This window comes from Gorilla gorilla, chromosome 4 (genome assembly GCF_029281585.2).
Source record: "Gorilla gorilla gorilla isolate KB3781 chromosome 4, NHGRI_mGorGor1-v2.1_pri, whole genome shotgun sequence".
Taxonomy (NCBI): Eukaryota; Metazoa; Chordata; class Mammalia; order Primates; family Hominidae; genus Gorilla; species Gorilla gorilla.
The window spans coordinates 27,337,552-27,362,494 of record NC_073228.2 but is presented as its reverse complement, the minus strand read 5'-3'; the positions used below and the strand labels follow the sequence as shown (position 1 = coordinate 27,362,494).

The window sequence follows — 24,943 nt, the reverse complement described above, 5'->3', positions numbered from 1 at the left end:
TTTTTTGAGATGGAGTCCCGCTCTGTTGCCTAGGCTGGAGTGCAGTGGTGCCATCTCAGCTCACTGCAACCTCCATCTCCAGGTTCAAGCAATTCTCATGTCTCAGCCTCCCGAGTAGCCGGGATTACAGGTGCACACCACCATGCCCAACTAATTTTTGTATTTTTAGTAGAGACAGAGTTTCACCACATTGGCCAGGCTGGTATTGAACTCCTGACCTCAAGTGATCTGCCCGCCTCAGCCTCCCAAAGTGCTGGGATTACAGGCATGAGCCACTGGAATTTTTCTTTTTTTTTTCTTTCTTTTTTTTTTTTTTTAAATTGAGACAAGGTCTGGCTCTATCGCCCAGGCTGGAGTGCAGTGGCACCATCTCGGCTCACTGCAACCTCTGCCTGCTGGGCTCAAGCCATCCTCCCGCCTCAGCCTCCCAAGTAGTTGGGACTACAGGTATGCAACACACACCAGGCTAATTTTTGTAGTTTTTGTAGAGATGGAGTTTCACCATGTTGCCCAGGCTGGTCTCGAATTCATGAGCTCAAGCAATCCATCCCTTCAGCCTCCCAAGGTGCTGGGATTACAGGCATGAGCCACCACTCCTGGCCCTATAAAAATTATTTTTAATGACCAGCTAAAACTTGATCAAGTCCTTCAATTTTGTTGAAAACTACAGAGTGAAATATGCCTGACTTATGAAAAGATGCTACCCAGTCATTGATATCACTGCTTTCTCACCAACATTCTGATTTGTCTCTCTGGTGGTGTGGAAGGCCTCTCACCACAATGTACTATTTGGGATGTCTGGCTAATGTGCCTTTCTTTGTAAAGTGGAAGGTAGAAAATATGAAAGACAGATCAGTTGTAGAATCTAGAAAGCACCCTTAGAAATACCTATGGGCTTTCATTATTTTATTTCACCCTTACTGCATACACCATTAACTCTAGCACTGACTGTGGTTATTTCATCCATCAAGTCTTATCTGTTTGGTTACCTGCAAGTTCCCTGAAAGCAAGATAAAGGTCTTAACCTCTTCTTAAAATCCTAGAGCCTACATCTCAGTGTTAGGTGCATGTAAGACTCCCAGCAAATGTTTACTGAATGAATATGTAAATATGAGCATATTTCATCATTATTCTTAGTCTTCTTCCTTGCTAGAAAAAATACAATTAGGGGTTAACTAAGCTGGAAATCAGAAGAAACTGAAAAAAAAGAAAAAAAAAATCAGAAGAAACTGGGAAAGAGAAAACTAAAATATATGAAGCTTCAAATTTTATCACAATGAACTTTTGGTACATCTATCCTCATTTCTAAAGAACTGGAATAGAGGCCGGGTACAGTGGTTCACGCCCGTAATCCCAGTACTCTGGGAGGCTGAAGCGGGCGGACCTGAGGTCAGGAGCTTGAGACCAGCCTGGCCAACATGGTGAAACCCTGTCTCTACTAAAAATACAACAATTAGCCAAGCACGGTGGTGGCAGGCACCTGTAATCCCAGTTACTCCGGAGGCTGATGAAGGCAAATCACTTGAACCCAGGAGGGGGAGATTGCGGTGAGCCGAGATCACGCCATTGCACTTCAGCCCGGGTGACAGAGTAAGACTCTGTCTAAAAAAAAAAAAAGATTTAGGGAACAAATTTCGTCAGATAAAAGGTGCTCATTTCACTTTCACTGGTTCAGATTACCTACAAAGACACCTTGGTAGACACAGTGGCTCATGTCTTTAATTCCAGCTACCAGGGAGGCTGAGGTGAGAGGACTGCTTGAAACCCAGAGTTCAAGACCATCCTGGGCAACAGTGAGACCCAGTCCTTAAAAACTTTTTTTCTTAATTAGCCAGGCACAGTGGTGAGCACCTATTGTCCTAGCTACTCAGGAGGCTGAAGCAGGAAGACTGCTTGAGCCTAGGAGTTCCAGGCTGTAAGTGAGCTACGATCATGCCACTGCACTCCAGCCTGGGCAACACAGTGAGACCCTATCTCTTAAAAAAACAAAACAAAACAAAACAAAAACCAGGATCTCAATAGTAATTAAATGAGACAATAAATGAGAATATCTTAAAACCACAGAACTCTAAAAAAAAATGTTAAATTATCTTCCTAACATTGACAGACTACTTACATGTGACTTTTCTTAGATGATAATCCAGCAACAGATTTTATTCCAGTGAATGTTAGTGATCTTCATTTTGTTAAGAAGCAAAATTTGCAGTGTGGTAAAACAGTTCTATCCATCAAGTCAAATATTAACAAATGAACACTTCAGTCCTCTATCTTTATAACTTAATGTTGTTGAAATTACTAAGGTATAAATGTTAGTTAATTCAATAATGACATCACAAAGAGAGATCTTATTTGTTTCAACTGAGGTCCCTGAGATCACGAAAGCCTGTTTTCAATTTCATCATTCCTTAATTCACAAATGGCTCACACATGTAACTCCAGCATTCTGGGAGGTCAAGACTGGAGGACTGTTTGAAGCCAGGAGTTTGAGACCAGCCTGGGCAACATAATGAGACTCCATTTCTACAAAAAATTTAAAAATTACACCAGCATGGTGCCACATACCTATAGTCTCAGCTACTCAGGAGGCGGAGGCAGGAGGATTACTTGAGCCCAGGTGGTCAAGGCTATAGTGAGCCATAAGCCTGAGCGACAGAGTGAGACCCTGTTTCAAACAAAAACAAAAACAAAAAACAAAACACACACACACACAATTTATTGAAGTACTACATACACAGTACTATGTTAGAGATGGTATTTTGAATGTATCAAATGCCGTTTTACTTTTCTTTAAAGTTTTTTTTCCCATCCTTCTTTCTCTACAAAATTCTCCAAGTTCAACTGTAAAAAATCTCTATCAACCTTATTTACGGTATTAGATTCATACAATTCTGAATAATCTTACCAACCAATCAGTGTTTTCTTCTTCACTGGAGGAAGAAAGTTATATGTAAAGCCTGATGACACAAAAATCACAAAAATAAAAACAGAACTAATTACTAATGTTTGCAACTCTACTATCTACTCCTACAACATGTAGCATTTAAAGAGTTTACATAAGAAAGCTCACACTAAAGTATGATTTTTCATTACACATTGGAGTCAAATTTTCAGTTTCTAACTCTTCAACACCATTTATTCCAAGCACACTCATTTAGACTTTGGGTTTCAGTTTTACAGGTTTTTACATACCCTGACATCTATCAGTGCAGAAATACCCCCATCTACTGGCAAGAGGTGATGCTACAGGCTACTTTTGAAAGCGCCAGCATGCTACAGGGGAATTTATCAAGTCATAAAGAGTTCATCCAAACAGCTCCCCAATCTACAATCCAACTCCAAAATCCTGAGCCATCTTCTACTTCTTACCAAACATTGGGGGATGGAAGGAACAGAGAAGTACAGTTAATCGGTTAAATGGCTGCCATATTAAGATAAAAATGGTTTATAAAAATATATTTTTAAATATTTAAAATATTCCGTCTCTACTAAAAATACAAAAAATTAGCCGGGTGTGGTAGTGGGCGCCTGTAGTCCCAGCTACTCGGGAGGCTGAGGCAGGAGAATGGCGTGAACCCGGGAGGTGGAGCTTGCAGTGAGCCGAAATCGCGCCACTGCACTCCAGCCTGGGCGACAAAGCAAGACTCCGTCTCAAAAAAAAAAAAAAAAAAAATATATATATATATATATATATTTAAAATATTGAGGCCGGGTGCAGTGGCTCATGCCTGTAATCCCAGCACTTTGGGAGGCTGCAACGGGCGTATCACTTAAGGAGTTTGAGAAACAACCTGGCCAACATGGTGAAACCCTGTCTCTACTAAAAATACAAAAAATTAGCCAGGCATGGTGGTGTGTGCCTGTAGTCCCAGCTACTGGGAAGGCTGAGGCGGGAGAACTGCTTAAACCAGGGAGGCAGAAGTTGCAGTGAGCTGAGATTGCACCACTGCACACCAGCCTGAGTGACAGAGCGAGACACCATCTCAAAAATAAAATATTGAAAATATTTGATTAAAATTGAAACATAAATACCTAATTATATTTCATTATATGAATACTTCATGATATGCTGATACAAGACATTTATGCCTTTTTTTCTTGCCTAGCTAGGATTTCAATCCAAAATGCTTACTTTAAAAGACATGTATCATTTAAATAAATACATAAATCATTATTAATGTTGTACCTGCTCTTATAAAATATAATCGGTTTTCACCAATTTCTTTAAAACAAAATCCGTGGTCAAAAATGACAAAGTATGTTTACAAAAAACTTTACACCTTGAACAGTATCTTTCATGTACATTATTCTATCATATTGCTAAAATAAATAAGACTTGTCTTTTTTTTTTTTTTTGAGACCATGTCTCACTATGTTGCCCAGGCTGGTCTCGAACTCCTGAGCTCAAGCAATCCTCCAGTCTCAGCCTCCTAGACAGCAGGGATTACAGGCACACACCATCACACGGGTTTTTGTTTTTTTTTTTTTTTTTTTGGTATTTTCACACCTGGTTTTAACGCTGTCATTTTAAGCATGCATTTATAACTAAAGGCACAAGCACAGAGAAAATAAGTGATTTGCTTAGATGCACAAAGCTTATACATGGCATAACTAGGATATGAACTCACATTTTCTGCCTCCAATTCTATACTCTCCACAACATTCTGACTACCTCTCATAAAATGACCAGGCACAGTGGCTCATGCCTGTAATCCCAGCACTTTGGGAGGCCGAGGTGGGCGGATCACTTGAGGTCAGGAGTTCGTGACCAGCCTGACCAACATGGTGAAACCTCATCCCTACTAAAAATAAAAAATTAGCTGGGTGTAGTGGCAGACACCTGTAATCCCAGCTACTGGGGAGGCTGAGGCAGGAGAATTGCTTGAACCTGGGAGGCTGAGGTTGCAGTGAGCGGAGATCGTGCCTGGGCAATACAGTGAGACTGTGTCTCAAAAAAACAAAATTACCAAGTATATCTTACATAGAAAATGAGATCTACATTATGGATTTCTGCTTTGTGACAGTGCCTAGGAATGCACGGTGGTTAAAAAAAAATCTGCTGGCTGAGCGCGGCAGCTCATGTCTGTAATCCCAGCACTTTGGGAGGCCGAGGTAGGCTGATCACCTGAGGTCAGGAATTCAAGAACAGCCTGGCCAATACAGCGAAACCCCGTCTCTACTAAAAATACGTGGTGGTGGGCGCCTGTAATCCCAGCTACTTGGGAGGGTGAAGCAGGAGAATCACTTGACCCCAGGAGGCAGAGGTTGCAGTGAGCTGAGATCGCACCACTGCACTCCAGCCTGGGCAACACAGCAAGGCTGTCTCAGAAATATATATATTTTTGTGTATATATATATGCTTACATTTTAATAAAATTAAGTTTCTTCCTTTCTTTTGCCTTGGAGAAAAAATATACACATAAAGCTGGGCACGGTGGCTCACGCCTGTAATCCCGCACTTTGGGAGGCTGAGGCGGGTCGGGTGGATCATTTGATGTCAGTAGTTCAAGACCAGCCTGGCAACATGGTGAAACCCTGTCTCTACTAAAAAGATAAAAATTACACGGGCATGGTGGCGCGCGCCTGTAGTCCCAGCTACTCCAGAGGCCGAGGCAGAAGAATTGCTTGAACCCAGGAGGTGGAGGTTGCAGTGAGCCGAGATCGTGCCACTGCATTCCAGCCTGGGCGACAGAGCAAGACTCTACCTCAGAAAAAAAAAAGAGAAGAAAAGAAAAGAAAAAAGAAAAAATATACACATAAAATAATGCAAGCAAAAACAGGCCAGGCCCAGCAATGGCTCAGACCTGTAATCCCAGCACTTTGGAAAGCCAAGGCAGGGGATCACTTGAGGCCAGGAGTTCAAGACCAGCCTGGGTAACACAGTGAGGCCCCATGTCTACAAAAAATAAAAAAAATTAAAAAATTAGCTGGGCACGGTGATGCATGTTTGTAGACCCAGCTATTCAGAAGGCTGAGGCGGGAGGATCACTTGAGCCCAGTTCAAGATCTCAGTGAGCTCTGATTGTGCCACTGCACTGCAGCCTGGGTGACAGAGACCCTGTCACAAAAATAATAATACAAGCAAAAACGATAAATATGCATAATCCAACCCACACTTAACACACCAATCACCTCCTTTCTTTTCTATGGTCACATTTTAGATATGTTTATTCTTTATATCCCACCTTTTTCCAAAAACATGACTGATAGCTGGTAAACAGACAAACTTATGTTAAGTCATGGTTGTTGCAATCCTCTTTCATCACATCAGTAAGAGATGAAAAAGACTAATAATTTTAAAATGTAAGGTTCATAATAGAAATTCTGAAAGGAAAACTACAGGGCCCAATCTAGGCTTTTTCTAATTTCTTATATCTCCATTTATGGCACCACGTAATAAAAATAATATCTGTCACAGATCAAAAATGATAAATACTTATTGGCTGAACAAATTAAACAGTCGCTCCAAAGCACTACAAGATCCTAAATCAAAGACTCAATTTGTTTGAAAGCTGCTTTATTTTAAAGCTATAGTAATCAAGACAGCATAGTGTTAAAAAGAATAAACTTAAAGGGTAGAATCATAAAGAAAACACAAGAGAGTCCAGAAATAGAATTCTATGTATACTGTCAACTGATTTGTTTGTTTGTTTGTTTGTTTTGAGACAGAATCTCGCTCTGTCGCCCAGGCTGGAGTGCAGTGGTACGATCTCAGCTCACTGCAACCTCCACCTCCTGGGTTCAAGTGATTCTCTTGCCTCAGCCTCCCAAGTAGCTGGGATTACAGGCACCTGCCACACACCTGGCTAATTTTTTATTTTTAGTAGAGACGGGGTTTCGCCATGTTGGCCAGGCTGGTCTAGAACTCCTGACCTCATGTGAGCCTCCTGCCTCGGCCTCCGAAAGAATAGGCATGAGCGACCGCACCTGGCCTGTCAACTGATTTTCTATCAAGGTGCCAAGACAATTCAATGGAGAAAACGAAAGTATTTTCAACAAATAGGGCTACAAAAATAGAATATCCATATAAAAAAAAATCATGACACTTCTCACAGCATATTAAAAAATTAACTTGAAAATAAGTTTAAATGTATGAGTTAAAATTATAAATAATGCAGAAGAAAACACAGAGAAAATCTTTAGAACTCTGGGTTAGAAAAAGACTTAGGACTCAAAAAACATGAACCACAAAAGAAAAACACTGATAAACAGGTTTCATCAGCATTCAAAACTTCTTCTCTTTGGGACATCTTTTGGGGGGCGGTCGGGGAGCTACAGTTCGGGAGAAAATATTTGCAAAGTATATATCTCATAAAAGGCTTATATCCAGAATACGTAAAGAATTCTCAAAACTCAATAAGAAAACAATCCAATTTTAAAACATGAACAAAAGATTTGGATATTCAGCAAAGATTATATGGACAATAAATAAGTCTATTAAAATGTGCTTAAAACTGTAGGTTCTTAAGGAAGTAAAAATTAAAGTACCATGAAATATCTGTACCTACCAATTAGAATGGCTAAAATCAAAGACAGACAGTATCAAGTGCTGACTAGGATGAGGAACTACTGAAACTCATACAATGCTGGTAGAAATGCAAAATGGTACAACTTTGAAAAAAAAAAATTTTTTTTTTTTTTTGAGACAGAGTCACCCACACTAGAATGCAGTGGTGTGAGCACAGCTCACTGCAGCCTTAACTTCCCAGGCCCAGTCAATCCTCCATCAGCTTCTCGGGTAGCTGATACTACAGGCACAGGCCACACCCGACCAATTTCTGTATTTTTTGTAGAGACGGAGTTTTGCCATGTTGCCCAGGCTGGTCTCAAACTCCTGGGCTCAAGCAATCCGCCCAGCAGATTTTTAAAAAGTTAAAATGCATACTTTCTGTATGATGCAACAATCCCACTCATTTACCCAAGGGCAAGAAAAACATGTTCACAAAGAGCCATGTACTCAAATGTTTATTCGTAATGGCCAAAAACTGGAAACAACAAATGTCTGCAGATATTTATAAACGGATAAACAAATTGGTGTACAATGCAATATTCCTCAGGAATGAAAAGGAACAAAGTACTGGTACCCAGCATGAATGGATCTCAAAAGCATTACGCTAAAAGAAGCCTCACCCAAAAGACTGCAGACAGTATGATTCCATTTACTCAAAATCCTAGAAAAGGCAAAATTATAGTGACCGAAAACAGATCAGTGGTTGACAAGTTCTCGGTATTGAAGAAGACAACTGGCTACAAAGAGGTAAGAGAAAATGTTTTGGGAAGAAATGGGAAGAGCATTGCATGATTGCAATCACCCATGTGGTAATTCCTCCCTAAAAATGAATCATCACGGTTTATTTAAAAATTTAAACTTTATGTCTGCTATCAATTTTTGTACAAAACCAAACCAAACTGCCAAACTTCAGATTATCTGTTGACACTTTTTAATATAATATCAAATGTGGTTTTAAAAAAGGTAGCCAATGCCATCAGAAGCTATTCTAAAAGAGTCGGTCTGAAACTATTCTTGTTCAGAAGACTGCTCGTATTTAAAAAATTTTTAATGAAATAAAATTTCTCACTTTGTTCAACTACTTATATGTTGGAGAGAAATCCAAGAGAAAAGAAAAATTTTAAGTGTTAACATTCAACTGTAACAAGTACCAAACACTGACACCTAGAAAACTAGCCATCAGCTGGGTGCGGTGGCTCATGCCTGTAGTCCCAGCGCTTTGGGAGGCCGAGGCAAGCAGATCACCTGAGGTCAGGAGTTTGAGACCAGCCTGACCAACATGGAGAAACTCCATCTCTACTAAAAATACAGAATTAGCCGGGTGCGGTGGCACATGCCTGTAATCCCAGCTACTCAGGAGGCTGAGGCAGGAGAATCGCTTGAACGCAGGAGGCAGAGGTTGCAGTGAGCCAAGATGGCGCCATCGCACTCCAGCCTGGGCAACAAGAGCAAAACTCAGTATCAAAAAATAATAATAATAAATAAATAAATATAGAGATGAGGTCTCACTATGTTGCCCAGGCTGGTCTCGAACTCCTGGGCTCAAGTGATCCTCCCATCTTGGCCTCCCAAAGTGCTGGGATAACAGGCGTGAGTCACCACGCCCAGCCAAAATTCTTCTAATCAAGCAAAAATACATATAACTGCATTCCTAAATACAAGCAATAACTAGGATTAGAAAACACAATGTAAATCACACAAATATAAATTATCTGAAATTAAATTCAAACACAGGAAGAAAATTATAAAGCTATCCTGAACAATATGGGCCAAAGCTTAAATAAATGTAAAAAACATAGCATGTTCCTGGGTGAGAAAACTAAATAAACTTAGATACTTCTTTTTCCCAAAGTAAAGCAATTCTAATGACAATCCCAATGAAATGTCTTTTTTTTCTTTTTTTGGAGACTCAGTTTCACTCCGTCGCCCAGGCTGGAGTGCAGTGGCATGATCTCGCCTGCAACCTCCGCCTCCCAGGTTCAAGCGATTCTCGTGACTCAGCCTCCCCAGTAGCTAGGATTACAAGTATGTGCCACCACACCGAACTAATTTTTGTATTATTAGTAGAGACAGGGTTTCACCATGTTGGCCAGGCTGGTCTCAAACTCCTGACCTTAGATGATCCACCATCCTCAGCCTCCCCAAAGTCCAAGGATTACAAGCGTGAGCCACCATGCCCGGCCCCAATGAAACTTCTTATTAAACTTAACAAGTTTAATATTTATGTGGAAGAAAAAAATAAGACTACCAAAACAAATGGAAAGAAATTGGGAGGCCAAGGTGGGCAGATCACTTGAGGTCAGGAGTTCGAGACCAATCTGACCAACATGGTGTAACCCCATCTCCACCCAAAAAAAATACAAAAAAAAATTAGCTGGGAGTGGTGGCATGCACCTGTAATCCCAGCTACTAGGGAGGTTGAGGCAGGAGAATCACTTGAACCCAGGGGTCAGAGGCTCCAGTGAGCCAAGATCACGCCACTGTACTCTAGCCTGAGTGACAGAGTGAGACTCCATCTCTTAAAAAAACTGGCCTAGTGAGAATACTAAACTAAATTATAAAGCTACAATAATAAAAGCAGTATGGCACTGAACAAGAGCTATATCTGACTCTATAACTAATATAACTGAAAAGATACTACATCATTGTGGAAAGGAAGAATTGGTTAATAAATAATGACAAGATGGCTAAATAGCAATTGCAGGGGAAACAGTTTATTAAACCATTTTTAAAAAACATTAAATATAATGTACTTATTTATCAAATTTCTTGGAGAATAAGTTCTTCCAAGTATAGAATAGGAAAAACAAAACAAAAGTTGGACAGATTTTGACTCCTAAGATAACACATTTCTACATGTCCAAACAATGACCAATATTAAAAGACAAATAATTCATCATGGAAATGTTTGTAGCAAATATGACAACAGATTAATATATTTGTAAGTCTCAGGTAGATCAATAAGAAAAACACTAAGGCTCTAACACAACTAGGACAAGGCCAAACAAGTCAATGAAAATAAATATCATTAGTAAACAGACAGGAAAATATTCTGCTTCACGAATGTTTAAATGGCACATGCCATGAAATTAGCAAAAAATGTAAAACGCAATTAGCTTATACTTAGAATAGTAAAAAGGGACATCTTTATTTACTGCTGCTCTAAATAGGCCCAACTCTTGTAAGAAGGAGCCTAAAGGAAAAATTACTCATGAAACCTTAAAAATATCTACACACTTGAACTCAGTAACACTATTTTTATGGAAGCATCCTAAAAAAAAAATCCTTAAAAAAAAAATCAAAGTTACCTACACCAAGATGTTTACAGCAATTATTTGTAATAAAAAATTTGGAAATAAACATTCAAACAAAAAAATCTGAACGATGGTTGCTGTTGAATCTGCTTAACCAGTTATCCTAAAACCAGTCTTCATGGTTCCCATTCCAGTCCATCCTCCATATTGCTCCCAGATTGTGTCTAAACAGCAAATATATCAAAGCTTAAAATCCTGCAATGGTTCCCCCCACCTTAAAACAAATGAACATCTTGGCAAACTACAGTAAGGTCCAAACTAGGTTGGTCCCTGTCTAGAGCCTCACCTCTTGCCACTCATACCCAATGCATTAGCCATAAAGAACACATGCAGAACTATTCGGAAGTATTTATAGCTCTCCAGCATTCATTAAATAAAATGCCAAAAAGGTCTTAATCCATACTCACACAAGGATGCTGGCTTCATGGCACTTAAAGCATAGGAACAATAAACGCCTACCAGTGGGTTAGGCCTGGTACTAGAAGAAGAGCTTCTTAGAGTCATAGAGGACAGTTCAACTCAGGTCAGGGAAAGTTTTAGGGATAACAGTAATCTTTGAGTTGAGCCTTAAAAGATGGGCAAGTATTGCTAGGGGTGAGGGCATTCATAATTATACTGAATCATGAATAAAACATTAAGTTCTACTAAGTATGGTCTATTTGAAAAGAGGAGGACATATTACGTCTTTAAGACTTTCACCAAAAAAGGCTCAAAAAGGCCAGGCATGGTGGCTCACACCTGTAATCCCAGCACTTTGGAAGGCTGAGGCAGGAGGATCTCCTGAGCACAGAAGTTCAAGACCAGCCTGGGCAACCTGGAGAAACCCCATCTGTACTGGAAAAAAAAAAAAAAAAAAGGTAAAAAAATCAGCCAGTCACAGTGGTGTGGACCTGTAGTCCCAGCCAGTTGGGAAGCCAAGGTGGGAAAATCACCTGAGCCGGGAGGTCAAAGCTGCAGTAAGCCGGGATTGCTCACTGCACGCTGTTGCTACTGCACTCCAGTGTGGGCAACAGAATGAGATTCTGCCTCAAAAAAAAAAAAAGGCTAAAATAAAAATCTTGTAGGCCTAAGCATGACCATTTATCTTTAAAACTGAGTTATGTTAAATGAGATGTTAGTATGTTGTGATGGTAACAGCTCAACCAACAAGAAAAAAGTAAAAGTGATGACTAAAATACACAGACTTTATTACGAATACCAAACTACAAAAAGGACCTTGGCATGTTCTACTGCCTGCCTGAAGAGGGTCAGATTAGAAGACAGAATTTAAGAGAAAAGGAAGGAGCTCAACTACATTGGCTTCCTCCTCAGAAACCAAGAAAATAAAACGAATTGGGGACATTCAAATCACTAACACCTCTAGTATATAAAGTCATTATGGGCCGGGTGCCGTGGCTCATGCCTGTAATCCCAGCACATTGGAAGGCTAAGGCGGGAGGATCACCTGAGGTCCAGAGTTTGAGACCAGCCTGGCCAATGTGGAAAAACCTGTCTGTACTAAAAATACAAAAAAAACCAGCCAGGCGTGGTGGTGGGTGCCTGTAATCCCAGCTACTCAGGAGGCTGAGGCAGGAGAATCACTTGAACCCGGGAGGTGGAGGTTGCAGTGGGCCGAGATCGAGCCCTTCAACTCCAGTCAAGAGTGAAACTCCAACTCAAAAAATAAATAAATAAAGTCATTATGGTGCACAGGCATACTTAAAAACCTGTGAAATAGAATTAAGCTACAATTTTTAAAGCCTTGAATCGATAAAATATGTAGTGAAACAAGATTAAGACGCTAGCATATCTAAAGGGAAATTTTTAAAGTTAAACTTCCTTACATTATAGACAAGGTTAACCTCCTTATTGCCAAGGGCTTTGAAATTAATAACATGAGAAGCAGCATACAAAAACATTAAATGTATAAAAAGGTCTGAAACAAATGTTCTGGAGGAGTAATCTTATTCTACTTCTCCATACCTAAGAATTTAAAATATTAGAAATTACACTAAACTGTTTTTTCCAGCCTTTGGTTTTCAGAAACAATAATGGTATAAAAAATTATCCCAAAGTTTTTACTGTAAAGAATATTTTTCTATCCAAACCATTGGAAGAAAAGCCTGTATCAGATATAAGTAGAATGGTATAGACATTATACATTTTGTAATCAATGTTATAGAAATAGTAGTTGAAGTTGATGGTGTTACCATACAGCCCATTTCAATGATCATATGTTAATGTGTCATAAAGAACAGAAGTAGCTTGATGGATGAAATCAGATTCTAACCCCCAACTGCCTGAGGAATCTAAAATTTGGGATCAAATTATTAAATTAGCCCCACCTTCTTAGCACTGACATATACCAAAGAGTTAACTGATTGTGGTTTTAAGAATAATATGTGGAAAGGTCTAATATCAATTGTGGGCAGAGATCTCATGGTTTAAATATTTCCTCTTCTTCAGAGAGAGTGTGTATGAGTGTGTGAGAGTGTGTGTGTGAGTGTGTGCATCACCATGTAAGAAATGTTTATACCTTTCAGCAAAGGGGCAATTCCACAATAAGGTTATTATCAAGTAACTAAAGTTTATACAGCATCTTGAAATCAAAGGTACTCTATAAATTTAAAATACTAATATGGTATTAACTTAAAGCAAAGAACAATAATTTTAAAACACCTTATAGCCCAAGTGTATTGTAAACCAAATATAAATTCACTGTGGGATCTGTCCTTTTTTAAGTGATTTTTTTTCCTCTATTAGGCAACCCAGATCTAAATGAACTGTTAAACACTTAGTCTAAAGGTATGCCAAACATTTCTTAAGGTCTTCACAAAGAATCAACTTTTTTTTTTTTTTTTAAACAAAATGAGGCCTAGGTTAAATATTTTATTTGGCTTCTCAAGATGGACTGAGAAGTTGGGCACCAGCTCCAGACCAATTCCTGGACGCACATCAAACACAGCCCTGTCATTTATCCAGTCAGTCAAAACAATCTTTTCCATCTAACCCTTTAATGTTTATGTCCTAAAAAGCTGCTAATTGAATCCAGCTCTTGAGATCTATTTGCTAAAATCTATACCATCTAATTTATAAATGATGAACAAAAATGGAAAAAAAAATATGTTAACTTTCCTGGCAAAACAGAAGAGACTCCACTGTAACCAAAGAAGGAAGGACAATGTTTTTAATATTTGTCAAATTTTAAGAGAAAACTATTCAGAGACAAATAGTTGTAAGAAACTCAGAGTACCTCAAACTGTTTTTACTATTAAGAGGACACAGGGTATTTAAAATTCCTCAGAAAAACCTGAAACAAAATCACTATAAATGTAGTTCAATATTCCCCCTTCCCCTAAAATATAAGCATAATCTTTCCTCTTAATAAACTTTAATTATAAATTTTTATAATGTATCATAGGCAGTATGGAAACCACAGATAAACACTTTAAGATCTATTAAGTCATACTAAAAACCTCAACTAACCTTATCTGCAGAAAATCAAAAACCCTATTTTTTCCCTCATTTTCTCTACATAGCCCAGAGGAAAGTAAATGGAAACAGCCTATTTCTGATGCTTTCTGCACACCTGGGATCACATGTTCTTTCCACGATCACTGACTACAGATAGCAACAGCAACAGATAAACTCTAAAGCAACAAAGATCCCCTATAAAGGTTTCCATTGACTCCTTCCAATGTAAGGACACTGAATGGGGGGGAGGGGGTGGAATACAAGTATCCTCCAATCCAGGTTTTCCATTAAGAATCACTCAGTTAATGATTCCCTGCAATTTTCCCTAGGGAAAGGAAAACTGCCATGAAGGTAATATATTATTTAAATTGCAGCCAACATACATTCAAGCTAAATTCTCAAATACCAAATTCACTGCAAGTTTTCATCCAGCAAGTTCAGCCAGTGGACTGGGATGTGACACACAGGCATTGAACTACAAAATTAGTCCAGATAAATCTCAAAGTCTAGTGTGGGCAAACATAATTACAGTTTATCCGTACACGTGCACGCACACACAAATCCTCTACGGAAAATTATCTTTCTCACCACTCACCCGAATACAAACGTGGACAATTTATCAGGGGTAAATGGTGAAGGTAGGATAACGCCGTGATTCCAATTCCTTTTCAAACCAAATACAAGTTCTCCTAAAACGGGGGTGGCATGTCCATGTAAGAATACCAAAAATGGCACTGTAAGCAAAACGTACCTGTAATGTTAAAGATTTCATGCACCTGGAATCATAAACACTTTGTAAGTGTAGTCTTCTATCTGGCAACCCCTCCGGACATTCTTTTCCATTTAGAAAAAGTAAGGGGGAGGGTGGGGAGAGTAACAGAAAGTTTGCTCGAAAGTTTGTATGAGCACATACTTAGAAATGCACCCCCCCCCCCCCAAAAAAGTGTGTTTTTAAAGCAGGTCTGGAGTTAGAAGTTAGACACAAGTTCTGCGGCCTAAAAGGAACAACCCCAAACATGCCACCCTACAATCAGACACTTCCAAAACACAGTGTACAATGAGCCCAAGCCGTCGGATCAGACAGGCACACCGGAAAAGTCAACCTGTCTCCTCTCCTCAGAGAGACGTTGAGTTTAAGGTGTGTGGCCCCGGCAGCGGTGGCCGGCGGCGGGGAGTAAAGGTTTTTCATGCGGGCATAACTGGGTGTGTAAGGTAACAACCCGGGAACACACACGCACACCCTCCCGTTAAGCGCTCCATCTTTAAGGAGTGTTTACTGCGCGCAGTCAGCAACCGGATTCAATAATCCTCGCCACGGGAGCTCTTCATCCCCTTCACGATCTCACCTGGGCGGTAGCCCAGGTGCTGCTCCCCGAGCCCCGGGAGGCAGCGTCTGGCTCCTTGACCAAGACTTTCCGACCTGAAATCCGCCTGCGATGCGAACCGGTGTATTCTCCCCTCCACAAAAGACCACCCCCCGCCCCGAGTCATCCTCGGCTTTTTAAAGAATGTCCAAACCAGAGCAAGTGGTTTTCCAATTACTCTCCCTGAACTAGGCCTTCCCATTCCTCCGACCCCCAAGTCATCATTGATCGCGACCCTGGCCCTTCCCAAGGCCACAGGCACCCCCCGCCAGCTCGCCCACCCCGCGGCTGCCCAGCCCGGCCCGCCGCCCCCCCTCACCTGTCAGGCGCAGCTTGACGGGCCCGTTCCTCCGGCCTCCGGGGTTAGACATGTCCCCGGCGGCGGGGGCGGCGGGCGGGACGGGGACGGGGGCGACGGCGAGGCGCGGCGGAGTCACCACAGCGGCCGGGGCTGGGGCCCGAGCAGCCGGCGCCGCGGCCGCCACGGCCGGAGGGTCCCGGATGTGCCGAGAGTCGTCGCCATGAGCCGCGGAGGGAGCGGGACGCCGAGCTCCCCCCTCCTCCCACTTCTCCTTCCTCGGCCCGGGCCGCACAACAAAGCGGCAGCCGCGGCCGCCCGCGCCGCCTCCGCCCGCGCCCCCGCCGCCTCCTCGCGGCCGCCGAGGCCTTTCCCTCCTCTTGTCTCGGAGAGGCCCAGTAGCCAACGGGGCTGGTCGGCTGAAGCGGGCGGTGCTCGGCGGCGCCGGAGCAGAACTCTGGGCTCGGCCGCTTCCTCCTCCACCCGCCCTCTTGTCTGAGGGACCCGGGACCTGGGGCCGCCGCCGCCACTCGTCGGCTCCGGGGGGCGGGGAGGAGACGGGAGGCGGGGCCGGCGGGGCGGGGCGAGCAGGGCGGGGCGGGGCCGGCGGGCGCGCGCAGGGTGCCCCGGCGGGCACCGGCAGTCAGGGAGGGTGTGAGCTGCCGCCGAGGGTCCCACGCGGAACGCTGGGAGGGAGCAGGCAGGGAGCAAAGCGGCGGCGGGCGCGGCAGTTCTGTGGCACCTGGAGGGGTTTAGTGTCCGGTCCACTTAAGGGAGAACTTTTGTCCAAGCAGGGCCAACTGCATTTTATTAGATGCCCACTGCGTGCAGGGCGCTCCGAGAGGCTGGGGCGAGGAAGGTTAGAACCGAGTCCGCTGCCTGCCGGGAACTTGGCGTCTTTCGGGCGAGGGAAGAGACAGCATTCCCACGCCGATGGTTCCAGCAAAACCCCAGGAATGCTCTGCTCCTGGTCTTGTAGTGACACCTCCATCCGGGACTCACCTGGTGGAGGAGATCAGGTTACCTGCCGACTCCCGCTCTTTTCAGGTGCAGCCAAGGATGGGGAGATGATACGTCTTAAAGGATTAACAAGATAAACCTTGGAGAGTAATGTATGAAGAGTTGTTCATACGCTACTGTATTTCGTTATCTCAGGAGGAGAAAGAGAAAAGTTTTTTAAAAATGTGTACCTTATCCTTTGACATTGTAACTGTACTGCTAGAAATTTATTTATTTATTTATTTATTTATTTATTTATTTATTTATTTTTTTAGACAGGGTCTCCCTCTGTCGCCCAGGCTGGAGTGCAGTGGTGCGAACACGGCTCACAGCAGTCTCAACTTCCCGGGCTCAGGTGATCCTCCCACCTGAGCCTCTGGAGTAGCTGAGACCACAGTGTGCACCACTACGCCCCACTAATTTTTGTATTTTTAGTAGAGACATGTTTAGTAGAGACGTTTAGGTTTTCCCATGTTGCCCAGGCTGGTCACGAACTCCTGACCTCAAGCGATCAGCCCGCCTTGGCCTCCCAAAGTGCTGGGATTACAGACCTGAGCCACCGCACCGGCCCTATTCTTGACAAATAATCGTACAGAAGATGTTCTTTGCTATATTCCATTAATAACAAAAGGGGAATGAGGGAATAGCGTAATAGTCCAGGAACCGCATGGTTTTTTATGCAGCCATGTAACTATTTTTATGAAGATCATATAATATGGAAGAATGTATATGTAATGCAAAGTTTAAAAACAATAGAAGTTGTATGCATATACATGCGAAAGTATCTAGCACAATGTAAACTACTAAGGACAACAGCGTGGGGGATTTTTTATGTGATTCGTTAGTTTTGCTTTAGGCTATTATAACATTAATGCAATTTTAAATGTTTTGGATTAATATATTTTAATCCTTATTCCATGCCAGTCATTTCTTTTAATACATCAGTGAACTCACTTCTCCAGATAGTTACCTGCTAGAACATTTCATCAGTTTGGATACAGCCCTACAATTAAAAGTAATCCAAAAAAGTATATGAAGTTCTAGACATCACACTAAAAATACCACAGATAGGCCGGGCACAGTGGCTCACGCCTGTAATTCCAACACTTTGGGAGGCCGAGGTGGGCGGATCATTTGAGGTCAGGAGTTTGAGACCAGGCTGGCCAACATGGTGAAACCCCGTCTGTACTAAAAAAAATACAAAAAAATTAGCCAGGCGTGGTGGCGCATGCCTGTGGCCCCAGCAATTAGGGAGGCTGAGGCAAGAGAATCGCTTGAACACGGGAGGTTGCAGTGAGCCGAGATCACGCCACTGCACTTCAGCCTGGGTGACAGAGCGAGACTTCATATCAAAAATGAATACATAAATAAATAAAAATTAAAATACCAGAGATAGTGCCAGCAATTCATTCAACAAATATTAAGTGGCCATTTTGTGCAAAGCAATGAACAAGGTCCTTTAGAAATGCTTCCTTGTACTACAAACATATAGAAATCAATGTGAACAATAGCTGCTACCACAATTTAAGAGGCCAGACAGTGGCAAAAAACTTAGCAAACTAATGTACACATACACATTTGCCTTATTTTTACGGCACACGCTTTGTTCCCAACCACCCAACTAACATAATTTGTAGCCTTGTATTAGGTAATAGAAGTTAGGATTTCAGAACGTCATGGGAGACCTGGGGGAGACTGCTTGTTTTGAAGTTGAAAGCAGTAAATTAAAAAATGTAAGTGACAGCATAGAAAAATGTATATAGGGTTAACATGCAGAGGTTTGTATTTAGGCTTTCCTGTAAGGTTAAATCCTGTTGTTTAAAACAAATATTCAGATAAGAATAACACTTTAAAACCATTCAAGGGCTGGGCATGGTGACTCATGCCTGTAATCCTAGCACTTTGGGAGGCCGAGGCAGAGGAGTCACTTGAGCCCAGGAGTTTGAAACCAGCCTGGGCAACATGGCAAAACCCCATATCTACAAAACATTAGCCAGGAGTGGTGGCCTGCACCTATAGGCCCAGCTACTCAGAAGGCTGAGATAGGAGGATCACCTGAGCCCGTGGAGGTCAAGGTTGCAGTGAGCCGTGATCACACCACTGCATTCCGGTGCCACTGCATTCCATCCTGGGCAGCAGACTGAGACTATCACAAAAATAAAAAGAAAATCAATGTACTGGTAATGATTTTTTTAAGCAGGTACATGGATGTTCATTTTATTGTTTTCCTTGCCATGTTAAATATTGACATTGACTGTAAACATTTATTTTTTAAAAAGTAACTAAATGTTTAAAATGAAGTAAAATAAATGAAAACATAGAACAGGGGCAGAGCGTGGTGGCTAACACCTGTAATCCCCACACTTTGGGAGACCAAGGTGGGAGGATCACTGGAGCCCAGGAGGTTGAGGCTGCAGTAAGCCATGATTATGCCATTGCACTCCAGCCTGGGCAACAGAGTAAGACCCTACCTCAAAAAACAAACGCACTCAAAAACAGAATACTCATAATAGGAAAGTCATTTTGAAGGCCTCTCTTAAGTGAGTGGCCTCATCTAGTCCAGGCTCAGATTTCAGAGACGATTGGGTTAGAAAGTTTAAAAAAACAAAAAAAGTTTATGTGTTTCTCTTCCCTTGGGGATATGTTTATGTCCCCAAAGGGGGATATATATACATTATAATGACAACATGTAGGGAATTACCAAATTAATAGCCGGAACTTGGGAAAGATAAGACGGAAAATTAAGGGATGGGAATCTTAGGTAAAATCAATTATATACATTCAGGTGTAAAAGTGTTTGAGGAAAGGAAAATAGCATTGGACATGAAAACAGAACCATTCTTTGTTTTTTTTTAGACGGAGTCTCACTCTGTTGCCCAGGCTGGAGTGCAGTGGTGCAATCTCGGCTCACTGCAACCTCCACCTCCTGGGTTCAAGTGATTCTCCTGCCGCAGCCTCCTGAGTAGCTGGGATTACAGGCGCCCACCACCACACCTGGCTAATTTTTGTATTTTTTTTTTTTCAGTAGAGACGGGGGTTTCCCCATGTTGGTCAGGCTGGTCTCGAACTCCTGACCTTGTGATCCACCCTCCTCGGCCTCCCAAAGTGCTGGGATTACAGGCGTGAGCCACTGTGCCCGGCAGGACCATTCTTTACACATCAAAATATTACTATGAGATTCATTCAACCACCATTTTTATTTTATTTTATTTTATTTTATTTTATTTTATTTTATTTTTTGAGTTGGAGTCTCACTCTGTCACCCAGGCTGGAGTGCAGTGGTGCGACCTTGGCTCATTGCAACCTCTGCCTTCCAAGTTCACGTGATTCTCCTGCCTCAGCCTCCGGAGTAGCTGGGATTATAGGCACCTGCCACCACCCCCAGCTAATGTTTGTATTTTTAATAGAGGTGGGGTTTCACCATGTCGGCCAGGCTGGTCTCAAACTCTTGACCTCGGGTGATCCGCCTGCCTAGGCGTCCCAAAGTGCTAGGATAACAGGCGTGAGCCACCGCGCCCGGCCCTATTCTTGAAAAATAAGTAATAGTACAGAAGATGTTCTTTGCTAAATTCCATTAATAACAAAAAAGAAATGAGGGAACAGCATAATGATCCATAAACTGCATGGTCTTTTGGGGTTTTGTTGTTGTTGTTGTTTGTTTTTTGAGACGGAGTCTCCCTCTGTCACCAGGCTGGAGTGCAGTGGCGCCATCTCGGCTCACTGCAACCTCCGCCTCCCAGGTTCAAGCGATTCTCCTACCTCAGCCTCCGAGTAGCTGGGACTACAGGCGCGCACCACAATGCCCAGCTAATTTTTTGTGTTTTTAGTAGAGACAGGGTTTCACCATGTTGGCCAAGATGGTCTCAATCTCTTGATTTCATGATCCGCCCACCTCGGCCTCCCAAAGTGCTAGGATTACAGGCGTGAGCCCCTGCGCCCGGCCAACCGCATGGTTTTTTATGCAGCCATTTAACCGACGATTTTTATGAGGATCATATAATATGGTAGAATTTATATGTAATGCAAAGTTTAAAAACAGAAGAAAAGTTGTATGCATGTACATGCAAAAGTATCTAGCACAATGTAAACTACTAAGGAAAATAACGTGAGAGTTTTTTTGTGTGATTTATTAGTTTTGCTTTAGGTTGTTATAACATTAATGCAATTTTACATGTTTTGGATTAATATACTTTAATCCTTATTCCATGCCAGTCACTGCTTTTAATGCATCAGTGAAGTTGCTTCTCAGGATAGTTACCTCCAAGAGCATTTCATCAGTCTGGATACGACCTTACAATTAAAGTGATCCAAAAAATATATGAAGTTCTTGACATCGTACTAAAAATACCAGAGATAGGCCAGGCACAGTGGCTCATGCCTGTAATTCCAGCACTTTTGGGAGGCTGAGGCGGGGGGATCATTTGAGGTCAGGAGTTCGAGACCAGCCTGACCAACATGGTGAAACTACGTCTGTACTAAAAAAAAAAAAAAAATTCAAAAAAATTAGCCAGGCTTGGTGGCGCATGCATGTATCCCCAGCTACTTGGGAGGCTCAGGCAGGAGAATCTCTTGAACCTAGGAGGTGGAGGTTGAGTGAGCCAAGATGGTGCCACTGCACTCCAGCCTGGGTGACAGAGTGAGACTCCATATCAAAAATAAATACATAAATAAAAATCAAAACACCAGAGATAGTGCCAGCAATTCATTCAACAAATATTAAGTGGCTATTTTGTGCAAAGCAATGAACAAAGTCCTTTAGAAATGCTTCCTTGTACTACAAATATATATGATGTGAACAATATCAATATCAATGTAATATATCAATGTGAACAATAGCTGCTACCACAATTTAAGAGGCCAGACAGTGGCAAAAAACTTAGCAAACTGATGTACACATTCACATTTACCTTATTTTTATGGCACACGCTTTGTTCCCAACCACCCGACTAACATAATTTGTAGCCTTGTATTAGGTAATAGAAGTTAGGATTTCAGAATGTGATGGGAGACCTGGGGGAGGCTGCTGCTTCTTTTTTTTTTCTCTCTCTTTTTTTTTTTTTTCAGACATAGTCTTGCTCTGTTGCCCAGGCTGGAGCGCAGTGGCGAAATCTTGGTTCACTGTAAGCTCCACCTTCCGGGTTCAAGCAATTCCCTGCCTCAGCCTCCTGAGTAGCTGGGATTACAGGCGCCCACCACCGTGCCCAACTAATTTTTGTATTTTTAGTAGAGATCGGGTTTCACCATCTTGGCCAGGCTGGTCTTGAACTCCAGACCTTGTGATCCATCCGCCTCGGCCTCCCAAAGTGCTAGGATTACAGGAGAGAGTCACTGCGCCCAGCCAGAGGCTGCTTGTTTGGAAGTTTAAAGCAGTACATTCAAATATGTAAGTGACAGCATAGAAAAATGTATATAGGGTTAACGTGCAGAGGTTTGTATTTAGGCTTTCCTGTGAGTTTAAATCCTGTTGTTTAAAACAAATATTCAGATAAGAATAACACTTTAAAACCATTCAAGGGCTGGGTATGGTGACTCATGCCTGTAATCCTAGCACTTTGGGAGGCCAAGGCAGAGGAATCACTTGAGCCCAGGAGTTTGAAACCAGCCTGGGCAACATGGCAAAACCCCCTATCTACAAAAAATTAGCCAGGAGTGGTGGCGTGCACCTATAGATCCAGCTACTCGGAAAGCTGAGATAGAAGGATCACCTGAGTCCACGGAGGTCAAGGTTGCAGTGATCCGAGATCACGCCACTGCATTCCAGCGCCATTGCATTCCATCCTAGGCAGCAGACTGAGACTCTGTCTCGAAAACAAAAAAAAAAAAAAGAAGGCCAGGTGCAGTGGCTCACACCCGTAATCCCAGCCCTTTATAATGCTAACTGTAATATTTTGGCAGGTTTTTTTTTTTATCAAATTGGGGAAATTCTCTCCATATACCTATTTTATCTCAATTTTATTATGAGTTGGTGTTGAATTTTGTCAAATACTTTTTTTCTGAAATTAATTGACATTCTTTTTTTTTCTTTTTAGCCTTTTAGTATGGTAGACTACATTGATTAGTTTTCAAATATCAATGAGCTATGCATCCTTGGAATAAACCCCACTTTGTCATGTTGTGTAATTCTTATATATTGATTAATTATATTTGCTAATACTTTGTTAAGGATTTTGCATCTTTATTTATGATGTGTATTGGTTGGCAGTTTTCTCCTTTTTTGTGTGTGCTTTCTTTGGTTTTGGTGTCAGAGTAAATACTAACTTCTTAGAATGATTGAGTGATGGTGTTCTCTTCTATTTTCTGAAAGAGTTTAGGCAGAATTGGTGTTAATAATATAATAATTTTTTTTTTTTTCAGATGGAGTCTTGCTCTGTCGCCCAGGCTAGAGTGCAGTGGCGTGATCTCGGCTCACTGAAACCTCCACCTCCCAGGTTCAAGTGATTCTCCTGCCTTAGCCTCCCAAGTAGCTGGGATTATAGGCACATGCCAGCATGCCCAGCTAATTTTTATATTTTCAGTAGAGACGGGGTTTAACCATGTTGGCCAGGATGGTCTCCATCTCTTGACCTTGTGATCCGCCCACCTTTGCCTCCCAAAGTTCTGGAATTACAGGCATGAGCCACCACGCCCAGCAGTGTTAATTATTTTTATTTATTTATTTATTTATCTATTTTTTATTTTTTTGAGACGGAGTCTCGCTCTATCTCCAGGCTGGAGTGCAGTGGCGCGATCTCAGGTCACTGCAACCTCCGCCTCCGAGGTTCAAGTGATTCCCCTGCCTCAGCCTCCCAAGTAGCTGGGATTACAGGCACATGCCACCACGCCCAGCTAATTTTTTGTATTTTAGTAGAGACAGGGTTTCACCATGTTAGCCAAGATGGTTTCGATCTCCTGACATGATCTGCCTGCCTCGGCCTCCCAAAGTGCTGGGATTACAGGTGTGAGCCACTGCACCCGGCTGGTGTTAATTATTTTTTAACTGGTAGAATTCTCTAGTAAAATTATCTGGGTCTGGAGACTTCTTGTTTGTGAATTTTTTAATTACAGATTTAATTTTCTTAATAGTCATAGGGCTGTTCTTATCCATTACATATTGGATGAATTGCGGTAGGTTATTTTCATTTTTTTGAGGAATTGGTCCATTTCATCTAAGTTGTTGAATTTATGTAGAATTAGTTTTAGTATTTCCTAATCATCTCTTTAATGTCTGTAGAATATATATCCCCCATTTCTTCTTCTTTTTTTTTTTTTTTTTTTTTTTTGAGACTATGTCTCACTCTGTCGCCCAGGCTGGAGTATAGTGGCGTAATCTCAGCTCACTGCAACCTCTGCCTCCCAGGTTCAAGCGATTCTCCTGCCTCAGCCTCCTGAGTAGCTGGGATTACTGGTGCCCGCCACCATGCCTGGCTAATTTTCGTATTTTTAGTAGAGACAGGGTTTCACTATGTTGGCTAGGCTGGTCTCAAACTCCTAACCTCAAGTGATCTACCTGCCTCAGCCTCCCGAAGTGCTGGGATTACACGCGTAAGCCACCGCACCAGCCCATTTCATTTTATTTTGTAACATTAGTAATTTGTGTCTTTTTTTCTCCCTGTGAGAGGCTTGCCAATTATTTTATCCTTTTAAAAAATCAAATTTTTGTATTGATTTTATGAATTAGGTTCTATGTTCAGTTTATTTGATATATTCACTTGTCTTTACTATATTCTTTTTTCTTTTTGATTTTTTTCTTCTTTTTCTAGGTTCTTGAAGCAGGAGCTTAGATTATTTAGTATTTATTATTAGATTATTTATTTCTAATATATACCTTAATTGCTATAAATTTCCCTCTCAGCTCCCCTTCAGCCATGTCCCACAAATTCTGTATTTTTGCTCTTCTTTGAAACTTCCTCCTTGACCACTGGGTTATTTAGAAGTGTGTTGTTTAATTTCCAAGTGTTTTGATATTTTCCTATCTTTCTGTTACTGATTTCTAGTTTGATTCCATTGTGACCAGACAACAGAGTCTGCA

At 41.8% G+C, this 24,943-nt stretch overlaps 1 protein-coding gene across 4 annotated transcripts in view; it reads right to left on the bottom strand.

Moving 5' to 3' along the window:
* Positions 1–16,091, bottom strand: part of SMURF2 (SMAD specific E3 ubiquitin protein ligase 2) — a 115,817-nt gene extending 99,726 nt beyond the window's left edge. Inside the window, exon 1 of one of the 4 annotated variants that reach the window (XM_031011619.3) lies at positions 15,958–16,091. In XM_031011619.3, the coding sequence (XP_030867479.1) occupies positions 15,958–16,009 (52 nt within the window). In that variant the 5' untranslated portion in view covers positions 16,010–16,091. Of the gene's footprint in view, positions 1–14,869; positions 14,892–15,957 lie in introns of those variants that run through there. The other 3 variants (XM_063706182.1, XM_055386830.2, XM_063706183.1) reach the window with 3 other exon arrangements.
* Between the last annotated feature and the right edge of the window lie 8,852 nt (positions 16,092–24,943).